The sequence below is a fragment of the Lipophrys pholis genome (genome assembly GCF_963383615.2).
Source record: "Lipophrys pholis genome assembly, chromosome: 19".
Taxonomy (NCBI): Eukaryota; Metazoa; Chordata; class Actinopteri; order Blenniiformes; family Blenniidae; genus Lipophrys; species Lipophrys pholis.
The window spans coordinates 18279314-18306824 of record NC_137647.1 but is presented as its reverse complement, the minus strand read 5'-3'; the positions used below and the strand labels follow the sequence as shown (position 1 = coordinate 18306824).

Genomic DNA, 27511 nt, shown 5'->3' with positions numbered 1-27511 from the left:
TGCCAAAAGTATTCACTCACTTCTGAGTGCCATCCCATTCTTAGGCCATAGGATTTAATAAGATGTTTGTCCAGCGTTTGCACACATAACTGCTTTATCTCTTCTCGGAAGGCTTTCCAGAAGGTTTAGGTGGGTTTATGGGCATTTTAAAAGATTTGTTAGGTCAGACACTGATGTGGGAGAAGAAGGCCTGGCTCAGTCTCTGCTTTAATTCATGCCAAAGGTGTTCTGTCGGGTTGAGGTCAGGACCCTGTGCAGTTCAGCCAAACTGGATCGTCCATGTCTTCATGGACCCTGCTTTGCGGAATAGGAAGAGTCCATCTCCAAATGGTTTCCATAAAGTGTATAATAAATATAGTGTGTAATTAACATGATGAAATCCTCCTCTGCTCTGTAAAGTCCCAACAAAATAAGGTGAAGAGCAAAGAAGCAAAAATCTACTGAACTTCCACCAGTTCAACTTATTTATAAAACTTTATTTTTTTCTTTTTCAACTCATCTGCTGTTCCTCTTGGAAAACCTCCAAGTGTTAAAACCTAAACCACAAACATGGTACATACATCAAACAGCACACAGCGCCATCTACGTTGTTGAAAAATACACAGTCTACAGTGGAACGTTCAGCAACCATGAGAGTGATGGTGATGAGAGATATATCACAAGACTGCCCATGTAGCTTCAGATTGCTGAAGAGACGCAAAACAGGGGGAGAACCCCCCCCCCCCCCCCGACATTGTCTGAGGGGAAAAAAAAAGAAACACACAAATACATGATCATTTCTTATCTGATATCCACTGGTTGTTCTGGTCACATGGGGCGGCTGCTCGCACTGAGGAGGGATTGTAAATGTTGAAACCTCCGGGTCACACAAACGTTACATTCAGTTTGGGGGTGGGGGGGGGGGGGGGGGGGGGGGGTGAGAAACAATAATAAAAAATAGAATTATAATAGAGAAAATATTTTTATATATTCTACATACGTAGGTCATCGTCTATTTGGCTTATACATCGGTCGAGCGGATTCGTTCCTGAGGTGCTGCGAGGCGGCTTTGAACACTGATCTTCCACTGGAGGAGATGCCCGAACTAACAACTCTAAATGTGGTCTGTGCGAGCATTTTGAAGCCCCCCCCCCCCCCCCCCCCCCCCCCCCACACCTATCTATGCTGGCACAGTCAAGTTGAATGGACGGACGGGACAGGCTTTGAGAAAGTCAAAGAACTCTGAAGAATCGATTAGGCATATGAGCTCTCGTGACTCCAGACGTCTTCAGGTGAGCGGTTTTCACCCATACAACAGACAACAGAGTGAGCGCGCTTTGGGCGGCGAGGGATCGTCTTGGTGCATATCAACGCAGAGTCACAAGAACGTGACGGGGATGGGCGTACCTACTGGTGCGAGTGTTGTGCGGAGCAGAGGGACAGACAGTAGAACGATGCAAGCGAGGTAGCACTGATGAGGGGAGCAGAAGGGACCTGAGAGGACGAGCAGGCAGCGCCGGGTAAATAAAATGCTTGCATTTGCATTCCTGTGTACAAACAAGACGGATAGCCCTGTGAGAGCGAGAGAGAGAGCGAGAGAGAGAGCGAGAGAGAGAGAGAGAGAGAGAGAGAGAGAGAGAGGTGCATAAACTCCCCCCTCCTTGGTTTCAGCTGGTGAACAAATCAGAAATACACGTTGCGCATGTGTACCGTGGGCCGGTGTGCGTATGTGTGTGTGTGTATGTGTGTGTGCCGAGAGCAAAGAGAGTCACTCTGCCTTTAGGTTAGTGTGTGTGATGTGTGTGTGTGTGTGTGTGTGTGTGTGTGTGATGTGTGTGTGTGTGTGTGTGTGTGTGTGTGTGTGTGTGTGTGTGTGTGTGTGTGTGTGTGTGGATTCTAGAAACTGACTGCAACTCTCCAGAGCAATGACTCAAATGACATTTTTGAGAACAAAAGCACGGGTCTTAAAGCTTCTTTGTCGTCAAAAAGAAAATACCAATGTCACAATCGAAATACTGAAAACCCATTTACAAAGAAGAAAAAAAAAATACAAAATGCAAACATTCACCTCCTTAAATGACTTCCTACAGTAGCACATCTTCTTAAAAATCAATTTGAAATACATGCACAATATGAAGGGACATTACTTCTTTTCTTTTTCACAATACTGTAACATTGTAGGCGTTGCATTATACCTAGTCTGCTTTACAAACACTTAGGAACACAAATGAAACTAAAAGAAGTCACTGACGTGCATGCTCTCATGCTGAAAAGAAAAGAAAAAAACAAAACAAAACAAAAACAAATCACAACCATTTTTAACATTTCACATTATCGCATTATGAAACAAAAAAAGAGAGAGAGAGAGAGATGATTGGAATTAAACCATGTTGATACGAGCGGGGTAAATTGGGAGGGTCCGTTTGGTTTTTTGTTTACGGGTTCGAAAAGGTCAAGGGTCAGGACTGCTGGCCGCCCCACTGGCTATCCACGGGCCGCCGCAGAAGCTCCTCTACGTGCCTCGCCACGTCCATGGTGTCGTCTAAGTCAAAGTCTCCATCCGTATCCAGCATGGAGTCACTCCTGCCACAGAAAACAGAGAGGAGCCGACCACAGTCAGACAAACCGGCAGCCCAAACCTCTCAAAACAGCCAGAGCAGCCAGACAGCAATCACAAAATATGCGCACACACGCACACACACACACACACAGACGCTCGCATGGAGCACACACACACACACACATGCGTGTGAAGGACTTACATGGTAGGGTATATCTGGTAGGTGTGGGGGTGATTTACAGGTGCTGGGGAGGCGCCTTGATCCATGTAGGTTTGATTTCCACTTGTTGGGTCTGGATTGGCTGTAGCAAACCTGCACATGCACAAACACACGTTAATGTAACCTTAAACGTGGCTCCCTTCAGATGTGGGGAAAAAACAAATAAAAGACCTTACAAATGAACAATAATCATGTTCAGCCTTAAAACATAAAAAAGTGAACGTCCTGTTCTCTGGTTGGAAACATTAAATCATTTCAGTTGATGAAACTCAAACATTCTCGTAATTTAACTGGATTCAAGAAAATCCAAATGAATGAAACCGAAAAGGGAGCACCTGTAGACGTCGCACTAAAATCACGTTGCCTCTCAGAAACATGCAAAAAAAAAAACTAACAAAAAAAAGAAAACCCCAATACAGAGCCCACAAGCATACTGGTCACTCCCAACAAAGGAGAGCAAAACAAGGCACCTATGCTCATTATACACACACTGACACACATGAATCAAAGACAATCGCCTATGAGGCCATGTTCAGCAGTTGCCTAAGCAACTACACGCCGCGTGTTTTCCAGGCCTCGCTGCATCATTATGGTCATTCTCTCTATTGCGGGTGAACCCGCCGTGGAGATGGCAGGAAGGATGTTTTGCTAACTAACAAGCCTAACTCTAATGATGAATGGAGGACGAGCTGGCGCAGGAACTCAGGCCCTCTCTAATTGGCCTCCTCCAACTGTAAGAGCGAACTAATAGCTCATCTGGATTCAAGGGCCAGTGGTGAGTGATTAGCTCAAGATGTTGCTTCAAGCAAGAAAAAAAATAAAATAAAAATTAAATTAAATATAAAAAGAACAGGAACTACTTACTCGGGCACGACTTGTTTGATCTGTGGCTTCACGTATCCGTCCACCGCTTTCGCTTTAAGACAAACAAGCAGAAAAAGAAAGAAACAAATAAAAAGACCAGAGTGAGCTTCCAGCGCTTTCAGCACATCTGCTCACTACAAAGGCTCCGCAGGTGTGCCGGTAAATCCTGAGAACAGAAGCGTGCTTACAGAGTGGCGGGGTGTAATATTTGGAGAAGACCTCGTCCTTGGGCCGGTCGGGGTAGAGGAACAGGAGGTGGTTGAGGTCACTGATGCGGTCGGCCAGCGAGCGGATGGAGAAGTCTTTGGTTGTGTAGGGCATCAGATTCCAGACCATCCTCTCACCTGGACAAACACACAACATCACATTATCAGCAAGATCAATAACACAAATTACTTTACCGCCAGGATTATTATCATCTAATTTCCCTTTCATTTGGTGAAGATTGCTTCATTCCTATTAGATAATGTGCCGGTAAAAAAGGATCTGGATCTCGCTTTAACCCAAAAAATAACAGAGTTTCTGTCCAAACATGAGCAGTAGAAACCTGCTGTGAAGACATGAGTGATATAGGGTAACCTCTCAAAGCTCATCAACGCTCCAATCATGTTTGAAGTCTGATTTTCTTCATAAAAACAACATAAGCAGAAGATAAAAAGAGCCGACAGTCGAGTAACAATTCTCAGCAGGGTTGCAGGATATTAGTTAATATGCTGTATTGAAGGATTTTATTGAGCATTGCAACTTTATTTATTTTGGTCCCATTGAGACATGCAGCTCGAAACACACTGATTTACAGTAAACTAGTGCCTCAATGTGTATTTTTACTGTGGCGTTTGTACATTCAAAATAACAGTGCTCTGTCTTTATTTGGACCAAACTCGTTTGCTCTTTTAGGTAAGATGAAATGCTGAAATAATGCAGTGATCTGTGATAAAGATAAACTGAGGCTCCATCTGATCAGCCATGTTGAAGCATGAATGCACAGCCCACAGTCATTTAACGCACCGTTAATACTGAAATATAATTCAAAAACACCCACAAGTCATGAACCTTTAAAACTTTCATGCTGAAACTCGGAAAACGACCTGAACCGTGGCGTTTTGCTCGTTCTACCTGCTTTGTTGGGGTTTTCTGCCACCCAGGCGATTGTAATTCCTCCAATCTCAGAGTCGCTGAAGCGCAGCAGGAAGGTACCGTTGGGTTTGGACATCAGCATATCCTGAGCCTGCTGCTTGTTCACGAAGCCCAGGATGGCTCTGCACAACAGAGAAGAGGGAATCAAGACCCAAAGTCTTTGTCTTCGTCACGGCTGCTGCTGCTTCTCATTTCAATCCTTGTTTACTGCGGAGAGCCGGTTGCCATGGGAAAATCAGAAAAGTGAACCCCCTTTTGCTTCAGGTTTTGGAGATTGACAAAATGGGGACAGGAAAACATCGACTTTCCCAGATATATACGCGGTCCAGCTGTCAAATTGACAAAAGAGCGCCGGCGATTTTTATTTTATTTTTGTTCTGAGATGTTTTTCAAGCCAAGCGCTGAAGCTGACAGAAACACTCAGCAGTTTTCTCACCCGTCGTTCCAGTGTGGTTTCAGATGCTTCTTTGTGAGCTCCATAACACCATCGAACCACTGCCAGAATGTGAAATTCCTCCCTGGCAGGCTTTCCTGTACAGAAACACAGTGTTTGGGGGGGGATTATTATTATTTTTAAGGGTTTATAGATTTCCTCTTGTCCGTAAATACACTCCAGCTGGATTCATGATTAACAAAGTCAGTGTGCAAGAAACTTCATGTTCCCGTTCCTCTCATGACACTGATGTGAGGATTGGTGTGTTACGGTTGTGAGTGATTTCACAACACCTTCACCAGCCAGAAAGAGATTTTCTTGTGTGTGTGTGTGTGTGTGTGTGTGTGTGTGTGTGTGTGTGTGTGTGTGTGTGTGTGTGTGTGTGTGTGTGTGTGTGTGTGTGTGTGTGTGTGTGTGTGTGTGTGTGTGGACAAACAGGCCGGTTGAGACGAGGACCCGGCTCCCAATGAGCACTTCTGACTGGGAGTCGATCACACAATCAGGCCGCAGAGCAAATGGAGCAAGAAATATTTGTCTGTATGAATAACACAGTGATAGTAAACCTCACCATGAAGAGTAAATATGTGGTCGACATGTTTTATTAAAGTTGGCCCTGTGGGCTTTTTAAGAATGCATGGCGAAGAAAACCACCATTGAGTGCGGCGCGATACCAGTCCATACATTAGAGATGAAGAGAAGGGTTTATAGAGTGCTCGTGGACGATGGGAGGGAAGGAGACCGATGCTCACCCTGTTAAACTGTGACCAGGTCATGGTCATGCTCCGGTAGTCGTCGGGGTTGTTGCTGGAGCTGCTGAAGGCCTTTTGAGCGAGAAAGACCAGGTTCTCCTCCGAAAGGCCGCGGTTACTCTGCACCTCCGCCTTGTACTTCATGTTGATGGCGTCGCAAAGCTGAGGCCAAAGCACCTTGTCAGGCACGAGGAAAGGCACCCGTCCCTGCAGACAAGCAGTCAAGAAAGATGGCAGCATGTTTTTTTTACATAAAGTAGTTTGCATACAAGGTGTGTCAGTTGTTTCTTTTACAGGGATCAGAAACATAGACGGGTCCAACGGCTTACCTAATGTAACTTGCATATACTGTAGTGGAGAATAAACCAACACACAATGTATATAAATGAATGCAATTCATTTACTTAGTAATATCGCCTCGAAACTAAAATGAATTATTGAAGTACAGAGTATTATTAATAAAATATGTTTTGAACACATTGAAAGCTTTCCATTGTAATGAACTATTGAAGGTTGTCGAGTTTGTCGAGTGATGAAAATGTCTATATATTTTTTTTAAAAACAAAACAAAGAATACGACTGAAAATGAATACAATCTCAACATAAAGCCAATTTTAAGGAAATCCAATTTAATGAATGTTGTCCTTAATGGTTTTAGGAAAATATCATCAAAAATGTGAGGCGGCTTATGTACTCACATACTGATTAGCAGCTGTTATACCCGTTAGACTTACATCTCTTTAATGTTTAATGCATTATATTTGCATTACCAACTAGTTCTGACATTGCATCTTGTATTAAAATAAAGATTACTCTCATGATACAGTTGTCTGGACAGAAATGAGAGGAAATAAGGAATGCTGGGAAAAACACCCTCATTTCCTCACTAAACAAATTGCACCATACATATATATATATATATATATATATACACACACACACACACACATAGTGTTTTCAGATGCGTCACTGCCTGGACACCATCCATCATATTCATGTGTGAAGAATAGACGACGTTTTTGACAATTGTACCTGTGATGACACAAATGGACACGGAGTGACTCACCGGCTCTGCAAAAGCATTGTCCCACAAAACTGTTGCTGTGGCATTATTGTCCTGGCTACCATGGACTATCACCACAACAGGAAGTGATAGCGTCTGCAGAGAGAAAGGATAGAAGGACATCAGCATAGAAACACTGAAAATATGAATGATGCACAAACTATAAAAATAACGCATCCATTGTATTTCTATGGCTTTAACTGTGAAAGGGGAAAAAGAAAAAAACCCTGTGTTATTAAACCACTGGGAGAGATGCAGACGTGAAGATATGGGAAATGATATGGCTGTGGGGACCAACAATCAATAGATGACGAGCACAAAATGATTAGACGGATCGATGCCGTGCACGTGTCACTGTATGTGCAGCAGCACACGCTCAGGTTGTTGACAGAAATGAAGAGATTCCTGTTTGCACATCAAGGCTGTGGCGTCGCCCTCTTACCTTCACTTGAAAGACGAGCTCATTGCTTCCCACGCTGAACTGTGACTCGAACAGAATGGTGAACTTCTCCTCTGTGACAGATTCTGCCCCTCGCCTGTCCGACCGCTTGATCCTCTTTAGCGACTGCAGGAGAGAGCGCGTGTGCGTGAGAGCATGTAACAAACGTACAGGGCATGTTTGCATAATGCAGCATTGTAAATAATGAGTCAGACTGCAAGGCGATGCGTGAATAAATCCATGTCGAGCAATGTTTGCAGTACATGGCAAAGACATGTTCACTTTGCATGCGCAGTTAAAAGCAGGTTAAAAAAAACTCAATTCAACTTAATGCTTCCCTAGGACCTGAAATGACTCATTTTACTGTCGTTGTCAAGAACAGTTCCACTTTCTGCTGATTCCATAATTGTGGAATAATCAGCTCACTTAGACCATGAGGCTCCACTAACCATGTTCCTGAAGTGGGCGCTGAGAGTGCCTGTAGTCTGGTGGTACTCCATCACACAGTTATTGTTCAGAATCTCTCCACTGCTGTCACTGGAGGGGGGGGAGAGAGAGAGCGGGAGAGAGAGAGAGAGAGAGAGAGAGAGAGAGAGAGAGAGAGAGAGAGAAGGAGTGAGTCAATTAGCTCTGTGTCTGTGACGCACTGGAGTGCTGAACATTGTCCTCTAAATAACTACTTTTCTCCCCAAATAAGTTCAGACAGATGGAGACATATGAAAGCCACGCACAGCAGAGGAATGATCCGCACACTAATTTTTTGGGGTCTAATTGGGGAGGTTTAACTCCCATCCTCCACACTAAGCCGATGCGAGCTGTCGAGAGGAGAGGCGGCAGGCGATGGTCGGAGCTGCTGAATTGCTCGCCCTTTTTCTTCTCCGAGCCGCCCGGCTGACCTAAAGTCTCGGAAGGTTTCTATTAGTCGGGAGGAATGTGGAACGAGCCTGTGGAACAGGCTAAATGTGGATTTTGTATCCACACTATAGATTCCTCTGCGGGCATTGTTCAAGTTCCACCCATGTCTCTGTGGTGAGGTCTGGACAAGGCACTGGGCCAGGGGTCATTCTGGGATGCCGAGATCTCTGACAACAGGAGATCTGTGCATCCTGAAACCAGAAAAATGAAAAAAATAAAACATTTGCAAGGAAATGTCAAGAGAGGAGAAGACGGCAGTGGCCTGGATAAAATGTGTGATGAAGGAAAGAGGAAACAGAGAACTGATCTGTTGCTGCTCGAGAATATCATGAGTTGATAAATGCAGATGATAAAAAAATAAAATAATTAAAATTGAATTTCACTCACTTTCTGGTGTTTTCGTTCTTCAGCAGGGCCTTGGCCTGCTGTTCACTAATGATGGTGGCTTTCACCTGCGGAGGGTTCATGTGCACATTTAACTTCCCCCCCACCAGAAGGCGCACCGTCGCGGCAAACTTGGTTTGAGTTTTGAGCACTTGTGGAGGCTGTTTCTCGATGATGAAGGTGCTGCGGGGACAAAAAAAATATGGTTCGAGGGTCAAAACACAACCACCCACTGCTTTTGTCATCTAAATACACACACACACACACACACACACACACACACACACACACACACACACACACACACACACACACACACACACACACACACACACACACACACACACACACACACACACACACACACACACACACACAGTGTGTACCAGTGCTGTCTTACAAAACCATGGATGAAAACTCGTGTGAACAAAAAGAAGAGATTTGCTATAAAAACAGATGGGAGAACTTTTCTTTTCACACTTTTTTTTATACTAAATTGACATTTTGGTGATACTAAAATATCAATACTTCTGATACCGCGTACTTCTGTTTTTGAATGAATTCTCATGTTGATCTATCAATATTTACCTTGTTGTGTTTTAAGTTCAAAGTTATCACACTATTTGATTGCTCTTGTTAAAACATGCATAATGCAACAGCATAGGGAGAAGTCTTTTGGATATTTCACAGTATTTTGCTCCAGGAAGCTTCAATAAAATTGTCTTTATATTGAGATTGTAGTCATTTTCTCTACTGATTCTTTGGTTTTCTGAAAATATAAACATTTTCATCACGTATACTTTGCGCCACAACAAAGTCAAAACTTTAAAGTTTAAAAATAAAGGTTATTATGGAACAGTTTGACACTCCTGTGATAAACTGAAACGACACCGTTTCAGTGTTGTAATATTAAAAATCCAACAGGGTTCCTCTTATCTCTTCTGACGTGCCGTTTTTAGAACATTTAACCTTTAAAACTGAGCCTCATTAAACCACACACACACTAATACACACACTGTTGTTGAGGAAACCAGCAAGGTCAACAATTTACTTTCCTCTGAAATTGTACGTTTGCTTTAATATCCACTCATTTTCTGACTCTTTTCTTTCATTCCAAACAGAAGACAATCCCGCCGGGGCCGAGGGACCTCGGAAGCAAGCACACACTGTGATGAGGCTCCGAGGCCTCTGGTCTGCGGCAGAATTCAGCGGCGATGAGAAGACAACACTCTCCCATTTCCAGTGTGAAGTCTCCGGAGGCGTCAGAGGAATATAGAGAGGACGTTGTTGGGGAAACATAACCTGTGTCTGTGCCGAGCGTGATGGAAGTGCATTACGAGCTCGGTCACAGGCCCGTCCGCGGCCAATCAGAAATTGCTGTGACAATGACATGACTTCTCAGTGTGTTATGGGTGCCTGCAGGGACAATCTTCTCGGAAGGTGGGAGGCGACGCTGTCAGAAACTTAAGCTTCCTTCTTGTTCAGAGATGCTGGAAGGCTAAGAGACCCTGGCAGATGCGCCTTTGGGACCCAAAATAATGGAGCGAAACAAGTTACATTTCCCTTTTTTTTTTTTTTTCCTGAATCGAAGCACAAGCTCACTGTGAGCTCTTTGTCTCTGCAGATCTTTATAGGTGTCTTCAAACTACCCTTCTGTCACTCCAACAGTGAGGCTTCTTCTGTTTTATTCAAACTTCCACAAACTATTTTAATGCTCGGAGGGATGGACGGGCTGCTGCAGGGCAGGGTGCCTCTCTTGCATAGTGAGCAAAGTTTTTTTTCATGAAACACATCAAATAAATGTGTTTTTAAAAAAACAGAACAGAAAAATTTATTTATATTTAGTGGAAATGCAAACAAATTATCATTATATTCATTTTTATGATACATTGTTCAGCCTGTATAAAATAAATAATCTAAATCCTTCGTTAATTTGTCATCTTTTACAGTTCCTGCACTGATCACTGCACTATCTATCTATCTACCTATCTACCTATCTACCTATCTATCTATCTATCTATCTATCTATCTATCTATCTATCTATCTATCTATCTATCTATCTATATGTAGATAAAATTGAATTGAATTGTCCTAAATATAAAAACTGATATTTCTGTTAAAACCCAGGAAGTAAATAAATACTTAGGTAAAGTACACGAGGTAAAAACTTGCAGATCACATGAAAGCTGAAAGCAACAGGCAAAATGCAAGATGGGATACAACACCTGACAAATACATGTACTTAAAAAATGTATTTGTTTTCTGGCAATCCTGCAATTTTGGTTGGTTCCCAGATATTCGGTATTTTTTCCAATTAAAACATGTTGTTATTAGCAATGATTATCGTCATGACAGTTTTCCCCCTTGATCTTTAATTTACCAAAATGCACATTACTAGACTATAATCCAGACCAAACATTAGAACTAATGCAGTATTTTTTTCTTTTTATCAGTAACTATTAAGGTACTCCACTATAATAACATGTTAAAATGTTATTATAATTAGTTTTTCTTATTTTCTTATCCCCTCATGGTTCTTTCTGACCTGTTCCCTGTCAGGTTTACGTTGCAGCAGACTGAGTTCCCCTGTCCTCTAGTTTCAGGGGTCTGTCTCTGCTCCCTCTCCCTGATTACAGCCTAAATGTTACCAGCTGCAGCTCCTCACTCCTCAGGCCCAGCGTGTATATACGTGCCGTCCTCAGGCTTGTCAGTTACCTTGGTCCGTGTCAGTCTTGATCCAGTCCTGACCTTTGCCTGCACGTCTGAGATTATCCTTGTGCCTCTGCCTGTTGCACTGATTCCCCCGTGTAGCGAACACTGTGCTTTCCTTGACCAAGAATAAACTGCCAGGAGCGAGTCTGTCTGTGTGTGTTATGTGTCTGGGTCCTCTGCTCGAGTAGCAACCAGTAACTGTAATCAAGGAGTCAATCCACCACATTTTACATGCAAGCGAAAGAGCTTGCATTGAGTTGTGGAGAGGAAAAAAAAAAAAGAGAAAAATCTTACACGCACACACACACACACACACACACACACACACACACACACACACACACACACACACACACACACACACACACACACACACACACACACACACACACACACACACACACACACACACACACACACACACACACACACACCTGGTGACCAGTGCTGAGATGATATCTGTGATAGTGCTGTTGAGTTCATTGAGGAGCTCTTCAATGGGTCCGGGGATGGGCAGCTGCTGTCTGAGGTGCTCCGCTCTTCGAATCTGCTGCCTGTTCTGCCAAATAGTTTCTGCCAGCTTCTCACACCTGACACACACAGGGCAGGATAAGGTATCAGGTACCAGTCAGAAGTGTTAGTTCAATATGAAATAAAGCTGCGCTTGATCTCGAGGAGGTCGAACCACTAAAATAAGTATAATAATACATAAAAAAAAATAAAAAACTTTCTCCACTTTGATGCTTCAAAGCTATTTGTAATCATTACACTTCATGAGGTCATCCCATTGGCCAGAGTTTTTAACCCATGAGCCATATGTTTGATCCTCCTGATATAAAAGATTAGCAATATAAATTCTGAATAGATAGATGATAATGTTTTGGAAACAAAGGACGTGAAGGGGTCAGCTCATCTCTGTCTTTGTCTCTCTTATTAGGAGCCAATAAACATTGGAAATGAACCCAGTGGTCGGCTGCTGGTAGCTTATAAACCTGCGACCCTTTGCCCCGTGCAGGAAACTAGAAGCTGTGATCTCGGTGGGAGGTGGGAAAGAACTCACCAGGACTGAAGGATGTCCAGGCCTCCCTCTGGCGGACCCCCGTTGCCCGCCAGCTGTTGCCGTCTCTTCCACTGGATTAGTTCGTCATCGAGAATGATGGTCTGCTGCTTCCTCAACAGCTGCAGTGTTTTCTGGTGCTTCTCTGCCAGGTCCTGCATGCAACACACACACACACACACACACACACACACACACACACACACACACACACACACACACACACACACACACACACACACACACACACACACACACACACACACACACACACACACACACACACGTAGCCTTAAGACATGCATCTTCTCTGGCGTTTTTTAAAGACAAAAGTCATGTTGTTTGTCTGGAGAGTCTCACCAGTCTGTATTTCTGTAGTGTGTTGGCCTCTCTGGTCAGCCATGCGTCCACAGTGGCTCTCTTGTTGAGCAGAGTGGGCTCCCGGAGCTGCCGGTCAGCAGGGGGCAGCGTGGCCAGGCTGGTGAGCTGAGCTGGACAGGGGTGGAGAGAAAAGTCACACACTGGTCCAGGAAGAGAGAGGATGCAAAAGTAAACTGACCGGTGCATGTGAATTATACCTATCTGAGAGTTTGAAACTTTTCACTCAACCTGCAACATGTCGTATGTAAAGAAAACTTCTGGGTTGATATTTTCATTGCGAGATCACAGGACTATGTCATACAGCTGTCAAAAGGTTGTAGAGGGAATTCATATAACACTAAACCTTTTAAACTGCTGAAACTCTTTTCAGACCACTCATTAAAATTCTTTGAAATTCAATATTTAAACATAAGGGTTTTATTCTTATAATTATTATAATAAGATACCATATTGGTTTGTGCCTTTTTAGATTGTCAAATCACACTACTGAATGTCATTTTTATATATATAACAGTATGTTAAAACTCATCCAAATTAAATGGCAGATTTTCTCTAAACGGGTTCAATGCCTTCCTTCTGCATAAGATTCTGTTACCACATCTTAATCACTGTCCTACATCACAATGTGCTGTTTGCATGAAAAGTGGCATTAAAAACACATCAGGCTTTTGTTTAAAACATCCTGTTAATTGTTTTATGTGCTGTGTGTTAAATCAAATCATCTTTTTTTTTCTCAGATTTTCCCAGTTGAAAACATTGATTGGGTTTATGGACAGTTCAGTTAAAGATGGTCATAATTTTCCACATTTATAGAAATCCTATGCAAATGAACACAAATCCTATGTATTGATCTTTTCTTAGCCTCTCATAAATTTAATGCTGAAGTTACCAATTATGAGCACGTCCAATAAGGGGTTGATAATATTTTCTACAGATCCTCTCATGATAATCTCTTAATTACATTTTCGGCCATATTTCCTGTCATCTACAGTATGTATCCCCCTAACGATGAAACTCAACTAATACATAAAATAACAAAGGTTTTAGTTTGAGTTAGTGAAATGTTTGACAAACAGTCTGAGATGTATGATTTATCTATAAATAAAATAACAATCAACCCAGTTTCTGATCCCATTCAGCCACACTGCTCACTCGTTAATTATCAAGTATCAAGCGATGCTGCGTCTCACCCTGGATGCGAAGGCTCTCCTGGTACTGAATGATGAAGTATTCCTGGTTGTGCTGGAGCTTGCGCAGGTCATTCTCGGTGTCCTGGGTCAGCAGGCGAAGCTCCTCAAAAGCTTGGTTGATCTGCTGGTATTTCTGAGACATGCTGTCCATCATCCCGCCCACCGGGGAGCTCGACTGTCGATCACAGGGAGAGACGAGGTTTTGCAAGACGAGCACAGAGAGAAACGGAGGGAATGGTGGCTTTGAGGACTGGGGTTTGCGATGGAGAATGGCGTGTATATCGCCTGTCATTACATTGTTTATGGTGGTTGTTAAGGGAAATGGCTGGTGAGTTACAAGCTGGCATACAGGAGATATCCTCCGGGGGTGGTTGACTCGTGCACGTGTGGCTATTGGACTCTAAAATCTTTACTGACCACAAGCGAGAAAAGCGAACTGGCGAAGGAAGGAGAAAAGGTGCAGTGAGACAGACGGCTCAGTCACTTGAAGGCCTGAATAGGTGCACTATGGTGCCTAAAGGTTCAGACTAAACAGGGTGAAATTCAATCAGTCCAAATGCGCATTCCGCTAACAGAAAAGGCATGTTGTGACTGAAAATCAATTCACCACAGGAGTTACTGAGAGTCAGATGTTTCACGCACTGCCGGTTTTATAACTCGGTGGATGTTACAAATAACTTTGCTCCTCAACGCGGAGCCACACAGATACAAAAGGTTCGCTTTTATACCATTTTAGAGCGCGATCGAGTCGATGCAGGCGCCTGAGCGGTGCCGCATCTGCAGCGACGCAAACTGAATCTGGAAACCTCTTTGTGAAATGAATAAATAAAGGAAAATGAGAGTCATTATCCAATTACCCGATCTCTGCATCAGCCGCCATTATGTAGTTATGGCTTCTGTTTGTGTTTTTGCGGGGCAATAAAGGGAATAATGAATGGAGAAGCCACAGGTGTGCGCACAGGTGACAGCGTGCATGTGTAACCTGCGTCTCGCAGCCCGACTCACATTCGTGGCCTCTCTGACGAGCCGCTGCTCCGTGTAGAGGATGTGTTTGATACATCGGACCAGCTCCAGAGGACAGCGATCATACGTGCTCTGAAAGACAAGGAGCACATGAACCGCGTTAAGGCCTGTTAGCCGCTGACGAGCGGAGCGGCCGCCGCACACAGGGCTCACCAATTTAGCGGCATCAAAGCGGCTCGCTAAGTTCTGACGCCGATGCCGAGACACAGTGAAACCGAGCGCGTCACGCTCCGTACAGGGACACGACTTGTTAGCAGAGTGTGGCTCGTGTCTCACGGCCATCGGTTCTCCACTTTCAACTTCTGAGTTTGGATATTTCCTGACATGGATGTTTTGCACGTGAGATTCTGCTGCACAAGACTTTCTGGATTTCTCAATCAAAGCTGTTGCCGTCATGGGCAATAAAATGTCATTTGTTAAAGGGTTTGCTGGTTATACTTCTGCTCGGAACGTGAAAACTAGTAAGGTTTACCAATTTGATGCATTTTGTCTGCATAAAGTTCACAACACTCGTTTCCCGTGAAAATACAAGGAGAATAACTTATAACTGTTTGTGTCTCCTCTTATTTCCATTCCTCCCCGGCCTCATCACAAAACACACCCCGATTTCTGTGCTCAGGCGATAAACAGCAAAACAGTGAGGTAAGGATTCAGGATTGCGGCGTGACTTTGCCTGGCGAGCTCCGTTTCCCCTGTTCCTCGGCCTGGTTTCAGGGGGGAAGACAAATAGACGGACAGATCTGGGAGCAGAGTTTGATCGTAAATAGCAGTGCTGGCTGGCGACCAAGGCTCTCGCATGTTTATCCCCATCGTGAATTTAACTTCTCGCAATGTTGTGAGCTCTGTGAGCTCTGCTGGGCAACTACAGTACAGCAAATCATTGTGCCTTGTGTGAAATGTCTTTTATCTCAGCATTTTATTAAACAAATTATTAAAGCACTTTTTAATTGTTCAGGTAAAGTATTTCTATCTTAATTTAGTAAAGAGGATGCATAGGATTTTTCAGCATTTATATTACATTGGCTATTCTGGCTACATCTGCTTGACTCCTAAGCAGCATAAGTGACACTTCAGCATTGTGAATGCTAATGACGCTGCTTCCCATCTCTGTCCTTGCTAACACTTTCTCTGTGCATTCATGGTTTAAAAAATAATGTTTGAAATGTACATGTTCCTGTACTTGATATATTTCTTTTAAAAAGATATCAAAAACAAAGCTGATACAGATGCATTCATAACAAATCCTGCTTTTGTTTCAAGCTTAAATCCTAAACATTCCCACTATTTCCCACGTATTGCAAAAAAAAAAGAAAAAAAAAAGTGTGTGAACAAAATCAATATATATATTTTTTTCATGGATTAAGCATATGAATAAGAGCCTGGTCCATTTTTGTAATCTCACCTTAAGCTGGCTGGCGTAGTGTCCCAGTTTTATTTTAAGTAAGAACCCATCCTCTCCGACCTGGTGCTCGGCCTTGTTCTGCAACTCCTGTATCAGACTGTCCAGCAGGCGTTTGGCCTTGAACTCCTCTTGTGGGTTCTCCAGATCAATGGCATCCCTAATGACACATACATAATGTATACATATTTAAAAAAGAGAAGAGACATCTATCAAGCTCAATGCATTTTGAGGCAACGTAAAAATAAAAAAAGTCAATAAGGTTTGAGGTTTGCTCACCAAAGCTGGCCTTCTATCCACTGAGACAAATAATGTCGCACCTCGATGGGGAAATGTTGACCATACAGAGACTGCATCTGGTGCAGAGCATCTCCCTGAAGCTGCTGGGCCTGGATCCACACCGCCATCTTTAACAGCCTGGATCAAGAGAGGGGTTGGTTACTAGAGTACATAATATGATATAAAGATTGACGTGTCTGTTGTTTCTTGTCTTGGCTTGTTCTATATATTACTGGTTAAGCAATAGGAGCGAAATTGCATTACTCAACAGTTAGTTACGACATTTCTCTGGCACACTTCACAGCCGTATCACTCCGCCTCACAGCTGTTTCAAATGTCACTAAGAGAAGCAGTAACAGCTACGTACAATGACCCAAAGGAGTTGAACTTACAGTGCATACTGTTGCAGTACGTACTGTAAAAAATACGTGGGTTTTCTCCAAGTTCTCTACCACATGTTAAAAACATGTGCTATAAATTGTATGTGACTGTCTGTTGCTCTGTGTTTTTCCCTGGTAAGGACTGGCTAACTGTCGGTGGTGAACCCAATGACCCCACCCAACATGGTTACATCGGTGTAGAAGATGTAAAGACGTATGGGTGTATGGGAATTTAACCAATACGTGGTTTTCTAAAAGGTCAAAATGGTAAAAATATAATACATGAAGGTAAAATTCGGACATTTTTTCACATTATTTCATTTCTTTCAACATTTTTAAGACGTCTACTCATAAAAAACAGAGTTTTCCTGAAAGAAAACTGCAATCTGATGAGCCAGAGCAGGCTCCATCACTGTGCATGTCATTTTGGGAAAAACTCATCGTTGATCTGGACAATCGAATAGTGCAATAGTGGGCGGAGCCAGTGGCATTGCACTTAAACTGGATGAAAATAACCCAGGACATCAATGCTCCGCTGCAAGGTAATTTTAACTCCGTCCCTGTTGTATGTGAGAAAATCAGATTCTCAGAAAAGTTTATTTGTGACTCCAGATCAGAACAGCGTGAAGGAGAGGCCGAACAGCAACTTTTTCTTGGGCGACAAAGCAATGAATTCACTTAACAAGACTGTGTGGGGCTTGTACTATAGAAGTCCAGGGAAGTCCATATTTCCGCTTATTAGTTTACTTTACTCATGTGAAACATGAACCTTGACTTATGGGGGTTTAGATAATGACTGGATTCTTTTTGTGACCAACCTCCCCCTGGCTCATCCTAGAGCGCTGGTGTTGAACCAAGAACTTTTTCAACACGGTCAGATAGGGGGAGGGCCTCCGATGGATCCATGTGACACGTTTACTTCACCAATTTGAGGCACCGCTGGAGCCGACCACGTGACTCCTAATCACAGCGGCTCAAAGTCATTTTCAAAGGATGACGGGCCAGAAGCATCGCCCTCACCTGGTGGTCTGTATTCATAAATCCCACGGGGTGAGGCAGAAATCTGAGCGATGCAAAGTGCCAAGCCAACACAAGATGGTTTTGGAGTATGAATAATCTGATGACAAAAATAGCCACAAAAGACCAAACAAATCAAACGCCAGTGAAGGGAGAAGGAACTATTTTGGCTGCAACAATGTGGTGGAAAACAAGCCCAATTTGGGAGCCAAACTCTGAACATCTAAGAGAAATTGTGTGATGTTTACCACATGCAACATCATACCAACATGATGATTGTTTGCTTTTTTTTTTCATGAAATTGCGAAAACACGGAAAACGACTTCACAGTTTTAAAGAAAACTGACATAATCAAGATTTGATTTGCGCTACAATCGTCGCGACCACAATTCATGAGATCCTGGACTCATCGGAGTTGTGTTGATTTGACCTTTTTACAAATTTGGGTACAAAAGTGCAGTTTCAGAGATAAACAGACCTGAATTCATACTTGCAAAAAGAATCATGTTGCATAAAGTGAAACTTAGAAAAGAAAAGTAAAAGATAAAAAAGGTTAAATCATAGAAGTATGACGCGATTCATCAGCGTCCTTGTTACACGTGGGTAAGACAGAAGAGATTTTAAAGGAAACAGTCAGATATTTGCAGGAGTCACAGTTCTGCTCTTTCAATAACATACGATCACAGTAGGACTTCAGTTATGACCTGTGTTCCTGTCACGTTGAAGATGTTTGTATTCACAGTCTTTCTCTTGTCCTCCAATTTACATTGTCATATTTCTTCATTTCGCTGTGAGCCATACTGTACCACACTGCCCCAACAGGTGAACAGTGGTATTAATATGTAAGCTCCCTGGAAACGTCCCAAACTATGCATGTAATGAATGTAGAAGACTGACAGAAGGCTCCACCCATATCTGTGCGTGTGTTTCTGTTGTGTAGAGATATCATGACTTGGGGATTTTAACATAAGTTTATGTTTATGCATAGCCAGGAATGTAGTCTAGATTACACGTCGGTATATAGCAGATACGCACTTATTTTTCAGTTAGCATTGTGTACAGCCACTTCCAATCCCCCATGATGCACCACTCAGTAATATCTTTAAGCCATTTTGCCTTCTTTTCCCTTGGATGATGAATCCATGACCTACCCGTCTCTGGCTAGTACTCACTGCATTCACTGATATGATTGGTTAATGTCTATATTTACACTGCAGCACTCGGGCTGACGAGCCAATCAGAGGCAGAGTTGGGAGGGTCAATACCAGGCAAATATTGCCAACTGGTGAACTATACCAAAATTATATGCCAATGACCAAATACTATGGATGGATTTTTACTGAATAGAGTTGTCTTACAGGCCACTCTTTCTTAGAAATTGTGTTTCTGGGCTGCTTTAAAAGAGGACAAAAATTTAGACTACGCCCGCTTGTCCAGGGACCAAAACACCATGGTGTAGAGCTGTTGTGATGCTCCTTCTGTCAATATTTCAGGAAAACACTACAAATACAGTCAAAACTGAGTGTATTCTTGTGGGGTCATTGGACGCACAATGTCCCCAGGTAACCAATGTCAAGTTGGCCAAAGTGTGGCTCTGGAGATTCAACTATTGGCAAAGGCTGCATGACAGTTCAGAGCATCAATAAAACCTGTTGTATTAACCTGATAATGTTTCAGGTTCTGACTGATGAGGAGGTGAACGTTTAATCGCACACACAGGGCTTCTGTCCAAGTTCACTTCTGGCCTCATGTTTGATGATGAGTTGGATGTCTGCCCTGAGCTATCGACTCTATTCCTCTTCTCCTCAATTGTCTTGTGTATTCGGTCCAGCCATTCCCTAACCAAGTTTGGTATCTTTTGTCTGGTCTGGTCTATCTAGTATTTTTTTTTTACTTCTTCTTCTTTGACTTCTTCTTGTGGGACTGACGTGTCTACTGAACCCGGCAAGCCTTTGAAATTTGAACAAACTTTTGCAAGACAATGTTGTCATGTGAAAGTGGAACGCCTTCGTTGCGTTTTAGGTGTTTGCTTAACGTTCCTCAGAGCCACTGAAAGGACAACTTTTTGAAAATGCAATAACAACAATGGCGGCCTCCAGAGTGTCATGAGCCACAGTCCACGTTCTCCAAACAAATGTCCGTGTACTCGCTATTTTTAATGTTTATATTGCATCGTTCTCTACACGTACGTGCGTGTGATTTCATCACAAAAACAAACAGGAGTGCCAAATCGTGGCCCAACATGCTGACTATATTGTTTTCGCCGTTTCTGCCGTTTCCGTGTTTTCATCATTTTCAAAACGTATCCGCGTAAACGCAAAACGTTTCTGAAAGAAAAATGCAAAAACGATGCGTTTTCATTTGAAACACTGCCGCGTAAACACGGCCATGTTTCTTGTGTCCATGCTGCCTGACAAGACTATGAAGCCGTGACCGCCCTCCTCCCCTGTCCCCTTCTTCGTAAACTTAGAAACTCCTCAAGCACAAAGAAATCTGTTTTCACTTGGTGGCAAAAAACCAGAACAACATGAGTTCAATTCAGGACAATTCAATATTGACAAGAAACTCAAATGCTGATAGAAAGGGAGGGTGCTGATTGGGTTACTCACATGAACCACAAGCACTTTGGATTCATGAGCAATTACACAGTGGTTGAAAAGAAAAAATGTTTTTCAGATGTGTGGTGATCAAGGTACAAGGAAACTGTCAAACCACGGCTGAGATTTAGAAAGACTTTTAACAGTGGCGTGTGTGTAGGTAGGTTTGTCTTTCTAAGCTGTAAGTCAGTATTACACTGACTGAATGAAAACAATTCAGAGTAAAATATTCCCGGACTGAATACACATTGCGAGTTGCTTGAACTAAACCAACTCTGACATCTTTTGCACTAAAGAGTCAGTTTATCCAGCCGTGCAGTGTACAGATGTTTCTGTTTCCCCCCCTTATCACTGCAACTTCAACCATAAAGTCTGACTTCTTCTGCCCCTCGACTCTGAACATGTCTCAGGCTTAAGCAGCGCCTCTTCTCCGCTACACTCTGAGCAGGTTTTGTGTTGGGTCGCTGCTGCTCGTTTCCAGTCAACGCACCCACTCACCCTTCTCAAAAGTGGCACAGTCACTGTCAGTAAAAGACAGAGCGAGATGAGTATGTGGGAAGTTTGTGGCGTTCGAGTTTGTGCACTCGTTTGGCGCTTGTGGTCTCGGCGGTTCCGCTCGACGGTGTGTGTAGTTTGTGTTTGTGTGAATGAAACAAACAGCGCCGGCATCTTCACAATAACTGCAGCAATGAGAAGTTCACTCTCCGTGTCCTCAGCCTGACTCTTCCTGTCAGTGCAGTGCAGTTTCCTTTTAAATGCCTCCAGTTTCAATTAGCCGCAGTATCGGCGAGAAACTTTACGATCCTTCTGCTTGGAGGAGGTTTCCTCACTTTTTAGCACAGCTTATTTCATTTTACCCTTTGAAAACAGAAGCCAGTCCGTATCTCAAGTGTAACTTGAGACTCTGCATATTGGCACTGTCAAAATAACAGGAAAGCCATTTCCTTGTACAAGATGAAAATGTTTCATATCGCGGAGGATCCCATGACAAACACAAGTGACCTCCAGTCATCCGTCTAATGATCCGTGAGGCTGCGCTATATAAATCAATTTGAAGTGAAACTCAAAAATCTTCTTTTTTTTTTTTTGAAATCTCATGTGATCGCAGGAATTCTGAGAGCATGTGTGCATGTCATCGGCCCTGAAAGCGCAGACCCATAAGCCCATATGCTTGAACATTCACTTCAAGGAGCTCGGTGAACTGAGTTTAGAAAGATAATTCCACGTCTTATGTTATTCGCATCTGTAGACACTAATCCTGTCAGCCTGTGCTAATGCCCCTGAGCGCATATCGCTCTGAATGTGTCCTGAACTTCAACTCCTGACCTCCCGGCAAGTTATCGTTCGCCCAACACTTCAGACTACAGTGCCGCTTTCCCAAAAAACATTTGCGCTGCCGAAGCAGCGAGCAGCCCGATGAGCAGCTCACCTCTCCCGAGGAGCCAAAAACTTTGATCTGTGGTTTCAGTGAAAGTATGAGCTGAAAACAAACCAGCTGTATTTGGCCCTTGATTTCATTTTAAAGGATTTGTAAGGGAAACAACAAAAGGGGCTGTTTCTGTTGAAATAAATTGAAAGCAGAATGCACTCGATTCATCTCGCAGCAAAAACAAACATCATTTTATGGATTTTGGAGGATTGTTTGTCCTGTATATAAAAGCCATTATTTTGAGCCCAGATGTCTATAACCTTTATGAGCGTGAGAGCTGTTATCGTCATTTTCCATGAAATAGAATTTGTCTGGAGCTACAAAGCCAGTTCAACCTTTAAAATGAGGATAACATAGCTCATAAACTTTTGCTGTACCCAAAACGGGTCACGTTTCATGATGTTTTGTAACTATTGCAGACCACTAAATACGTTTTAGCTGTTCTTAGATGTTTTGATCTTATAGACTCTTTTAGCCATTTTGCGACGAGACCACAGTTGGTGCTATCTTAGATATTTGGACATTTTCACGCTTCCTTTTTTTTTTTTTTTTGCTGCTGTTTCTAGTAATTTTTGCCACCATCTGTTCTCTTGACCTTTATACGTGGCTGTAGTTATATTAGTTCTTTTAACTTTTGAAGCCCTGGTCAGCTGGCATGGACTTAAGCGACCCTGACCAGGACAAAGCAAGATCGAAGATGCATGGAAAGACGACAAAAAGTAAGTTAACTCCATGTCGTATCCCTGACCGATTAAACAAATAAAGAAACAGTAGGTCAAAACTTTCCAAGCATTAAACAAGCTCATCCGCCAAGAAAGAGATGAAAGTGTTCTGTTGTTAAGGCATAGTATCAATACAGGTATTTGTCTGACACCCTAATTTCATGTTTCTTTAAAAATCGATCAAGCCTGGAATCAAACTGGGTATTTCCCAATGTGAGGTGAGATTGCAAACCACTTCACACTGTGTGGTGTAGAGCCTGTTGTGGACACGGAGTGCAGAAATACCTTAGTTCTTAGCAACAATCACTTTGTGGGTTTTGTGGCTTGTGTTTGTGTTGACAGAGACAATAAATCATAGTTTTTCATTTTTTATTACCGGCAACCGTTAAATCGCGTCTGTGTCACTGTTGTCTGAGAGGAACATCACACTTGTTATGTTGTAGTGAAACTCAGCATGGCTGTAATTGTCCTTGGCACACAGCCCACAGCCTCTTCCCTGCAAGTGAATCACAGCCAGCGGCGTATTGCTTAACAAGCTACTCTTGACATGCGTTACCTATACAGTTTATCTGCAAGGAAATCGGCAGCGAGCATGAGCGCTCGCACTACCAGCTGATTGGAGGAGGAACCAAACAGGAAGAGCACCAAACATCTCACCCACCGCTCAGTGACACTCTCTGTGGGTGCAAGACTTTTGTTTCTCTTTGCCATTCTGTGTGACACATGTGTACAAACAGAGCTTCGTAAAACATGCTGGGAGCTGAAGGCTGAAACAGCTGCCGTGCTTCCGAAAGACACCGTGAAAACCCGTCGTTTGACGTGGAACACTCCAGGTGTTGTTTGCCCACCTTTGCCCCCTCCGAGAATGAGAGGCTTCCCAGCAGTTGTTTCATCACACAAAGCCGACGTCCACTGAGAAACCCAACCACTCTGGCGCTTTTCTTTTTTTCTTTTTTAATATGTATAATGAACAGTCAACAGACTGGTTGAGCAGACAATTCAGCACTAAAATCCCTCCAGAAAATAAAACAAATAGCACCTTACCTTCAGTTACCTTCAGCTCTGTGTCACCATGTAACAGCAGGAAACTTGCAAGAGGAGCACCGCAAACCTGAGAGACAGAGAGAGAGAGAGAGAGAGAGAGAGAGAGAGAGAGAGAAGAGAGAGAGAGAGAGAGCGAGCGAGAGCGAGAGTGAGTGAGAGAGAGAGAGAGAGAGAGAGAGCAAGATTGTCACTGAGTTTTTCTTGAATCTATTTCTATAGGAACTCAAGCACTGACAAAAAGCATCAAGGGTTGAGAAAAGGGGGAAAAGGGAAAGTTCAATGAACAGATTTCTCTCTGTTCCGACTGTATTGGAAGTGTCAACATAATGACATAATTCATGAAAAGGGAGAAACTCTTCCCGAGGCTCGACGGTAAACAAGCAAAGCTTTCATGCCGATAGCATGTAGGTATTCTGAGGATACTCAAAATCCAAAACACAACTGTTAAAGGGCAACATTTGCTGCTACTGCATTTTCAGCGAGGGGAAAAATAGTTCTTCCACCTGCAATAAAAAACATTTCAGTTTTCTTCCTCTGCCTCTCTGTGGCCGACCATTTTTCATCCGCAAAAATTTCCTTCATCCAAAACACCAGCAATGACGCATTTCAAAGACTGGTTTATTTCAGTCTTCATAAAGAGAAAAAAAAAGAAAAGTAACAGTATGATGATAAGGAAGTCACAAGCATTTTATTTTTCTGTTATTGTTTTTCTCTGTGACCAACAATTTTACAAACGGAAGTCCGGTTCGTGGCGTTTAAGGTGCTGAAAGCCCAAATATGCTCTACGCTAAATGCACAGATGAATACAAACTGAGAATTCTGCTTTCTCTCTGTTCATTGCGTTCATCATTTGGTACATTCCATTAAAATTACGGCTGTGTAGCATATGGAGTAATACCACCAATGACCTGTGGCGGCAGTGTTGTCCTGTACAGCTCATGTGCGGCCAGTGAAAGCAACAAAAAGGACAATATAATATAAACTGAAGGAAATATTTCAATATGTCATCAATGTTTGGATCAGAGACGTTGTCCTGTATGAAGCCAACAACATACACTGCCCTTGACTAGATGTAATGATTAACAATAAAGTCAACATAAGGAACCCATGACAATGTTTAAAATGCACGTACCCAAATATGCTTCCTTCACGTGCAAAAGGAAGCAGAAATGGCATAATGAGTGCAAGTTCCATTCCTGCGCAATATTTGTGGACAAAAAAAAGGACATTTCAGTTGCTGTTTTGATTTTTTGGGCTGTTTGTTTACAAGACAATGGCGATGGAAGTCTCTAAAAATGGAACTTTGGAACACTTCCAGAGTGCAGGCATGAATGATTGTCTTCCAAAAGCAGGGCACTAAATCAGTGACCTGACATCCAAACCATCAGCATACATGGTGTTTCCGACTGTTATCGAAATGTTGCAGTCTGACTGTTTCTGAAACAAACAAAAACAACAGCCATTTCCAGTCAGTCGTTCTTGTGCGAGCTGATGACTCTAATTAGGGTCACATGCAGCACAATTATTCTCACACTTAAGCAAGCTGGACTTTTTGGGGACTCCAAACATTACATATATTTTTGGCAACAGCTTTTCTGTCGAGGCAATACACAGCATGGTAGTGAATTTACCGTTTACACGAACGTTTTTCAAGAGAAAACGCATTGGCTTTGTGTTCATCCTCCAAGGGCAAATCTCTGCACGAGAGCAACAGTGTACAGCAAGGTCACAAGTCAGAGGTTTAGCTTCATGGAAATACATCGTGTCAGCTGACCAAACACAAAGCAAGAAGTCCTCCTTGTTGTCTGTCCCTCTTCAAATTCATTTTGGAAACAAGATAAACAGATCGACTAAAAAACAAGTCCTACACACAAATAGGAATCACAAGCCTACATATTTGTGGTTTCACGAACTGCATCGGGTCCAGTCGCCAAGGCGGCTGCGTTGAACTGAATGAAGGCTTCACACAAGGCCGTGCCCATCGTGCTGAAAGACGCAGAGGCAGAGAGCTTTTCGTGACTGAGGCGGCTCTCATTCCTGGCTGAATCCTTTAGAGACACATCAGGAGACCATATGCTCTCAACAATCCCCAGACAAATATGTGAACGTCTTTATTATGCTGTCTGTCTGTCTGTCTGTCTGCTCCTGCCTGGCCGCAACCTTTGTCCTGAAATGTCCCTTCCAATTCAGGCAGATGAGTGAATTTATTGTCTTTATCTGCCCAATCAGATTAATTGAAAAGTAGAGCACCGTTATGAAACGGTCATATGACTTGACCAATCATCTGTTTACATCTTGGATCGGTTAACTTTAGGAATCTTTTCTACGCTGCAGAGCAGGAGAGATAAATGACCACGCCCCCTTTAGGTCAGTATTGCGGCAGGAAACTTTTCCATTTTCAAGATGGCTGCAGCCTCCTGACATGTTAGCGTTGGATATTTACTGCGCTTCGAAGTTTCTTGACTTCGCCGATGACCGTTAACTATGACTCTTCTTACCACAAAGCGCTACTATTTAGGTAAAGTGCTTCCACTTGAAACAATGTCACGTAAACAGGATGGCGCTCTAGTTTAACCAAACGAATGTATGGAGGAATCTGAACTATTTATTGAGCACCGAGACGGTCTTGCTCTCGTTTTAATACATTCAATGCGATGGCTGATAGATGATTCATGTGTGTTGAGAGCGGTGACTGTAAACAACATAAATGAGCCCACATCCAAGAGGACACATTCATCCGAGGCGAACAGGTTTTACTCAAGCAGTTACTACACGTGTTTATCGCAGCTGCACTAATTTCTAACGCACTAGTTTCAATAACGTGAGTTATAAGGAACTGTGGGCTCAGTTTTCCGGAAACCCAGTGGTATTAATTGAGAGAAAAAGCCTTCAGACTGGCACACGAGGTTGTTATCTCAGCTGGATGCCTCACGCGTCTTCACGTCGTCAAAGAAAACCAGGACGGACAAATGAATACAGCAGGAAAAAAATAGAAAAGGTAGGCAATAAAATACATATTTGTACCATTTAAATGTCTGAGAGAGGCACTCAAGATGTTAGTTTGGAGTATTAGCTCTGAGGTGTTTTGGCTTTTCTTATCCACTCTTCCTAAAACACATATGCAACATTAAAAAAAAAAAAAAAAAAAAAAAAAAAAGCCTTTTACTTTGGCACATACTTCAAAGATAATTCTCCTTTATTTTTACGGTCAATCTTTTTTCCAAAAGAATGAGAACAACCTTGGCTCCACGTCGAAAGCTCTTCTTACGCTAACACATATTTTTGTCATTGAAAGCGCACCGCCTGTAGATTTCTTCGTATCTCGGCTCCCCCCCCCCCCCCCCCCCGAGACACACAAACAGTTCAACACCCTGGTAACACCAGACACTCATTTCGCTCAACTGATGAATTGCCTGGTAATTAATTAATCCATTTAGGCTTCCAGTGTTTGGCTCTGCTCTCCTCGGCCCACGAGCATAATGTGGAAAAAAGAAAAAAGAAGAAGAAAAAAGAAAAAAGAAAAGGAACAACCACGCT

General features: G+C 42.9%; 1 protein-coding gene across 1 annotated transcript in view; it reads right to left on the bottom strand.

Moving 5' to 3' along the window:
* Nucleotides 1–1901: 1901 nt before the first annotated feature.
* Nucleotides 1902–27511, bottom strand: part of stat5a (signal transducer and activator of transcription 5a) — a 58447-nt gene continuing 32837 nt past the window's right edge. Inside the window, exons 2-20 of the mRNA XM_080488358.1 lie at nt 23975–24041; nt 16786–16923; nt 16510–16666; nt 15090–15179; nt 14085–14259; nt 12874–13004; nt 12517–12668; nt 11891–12046; nt 8747–8926; nt 7894–7981; nt 7448–7570; nt 7009–7101; nt 5943–6149; nt 5197–5291; nt 4740–4882; nt 3812–3967; nt 3624–3675; nt 2742–2852; nt 1902–2562 (exon numbers count right to left, since the gene is read on the bottom strand). Coding sequence (XP_080344484.1) covers nt 2439–2562; nt 2742–2852; nt 3624–3675; nt 3812–3967; nt 4740–4882; nt 5197–5291; nt 5943–6149; nt 7009–7101; nt 7448–7570; nt 7894–7981; nt 8747–8926; nt 11891–12046; nt 12517–12668; nt 12874–13004; nt 14085–14259; nt 15090–15179; nt 16510–16666; nt 16786–16913 — 2361 coding nt within the window. The 5' untranslated portion in view covers nt 16914–16923; nt 23975–24041 and the 3' untranslated portion in view covers nt 1902–2438. The remainder of the gene's footprint in view (nt 2563–2741; nt 2853–3623; nt 3676–3811; nt 3968–4739; nt 4883–5196; nt 5292–5942; nt 6150–7008; nt 7102–7447; nt 7571–7893; nt 7982–8746; nt 8927–11890; nt 12047–12516; nt 12669–12873; nt 13005–14084; nt 14260–15089; nt 15180–16509; nt 16667–16785; nt 16924–23974; nt 24042–27511) is intronic.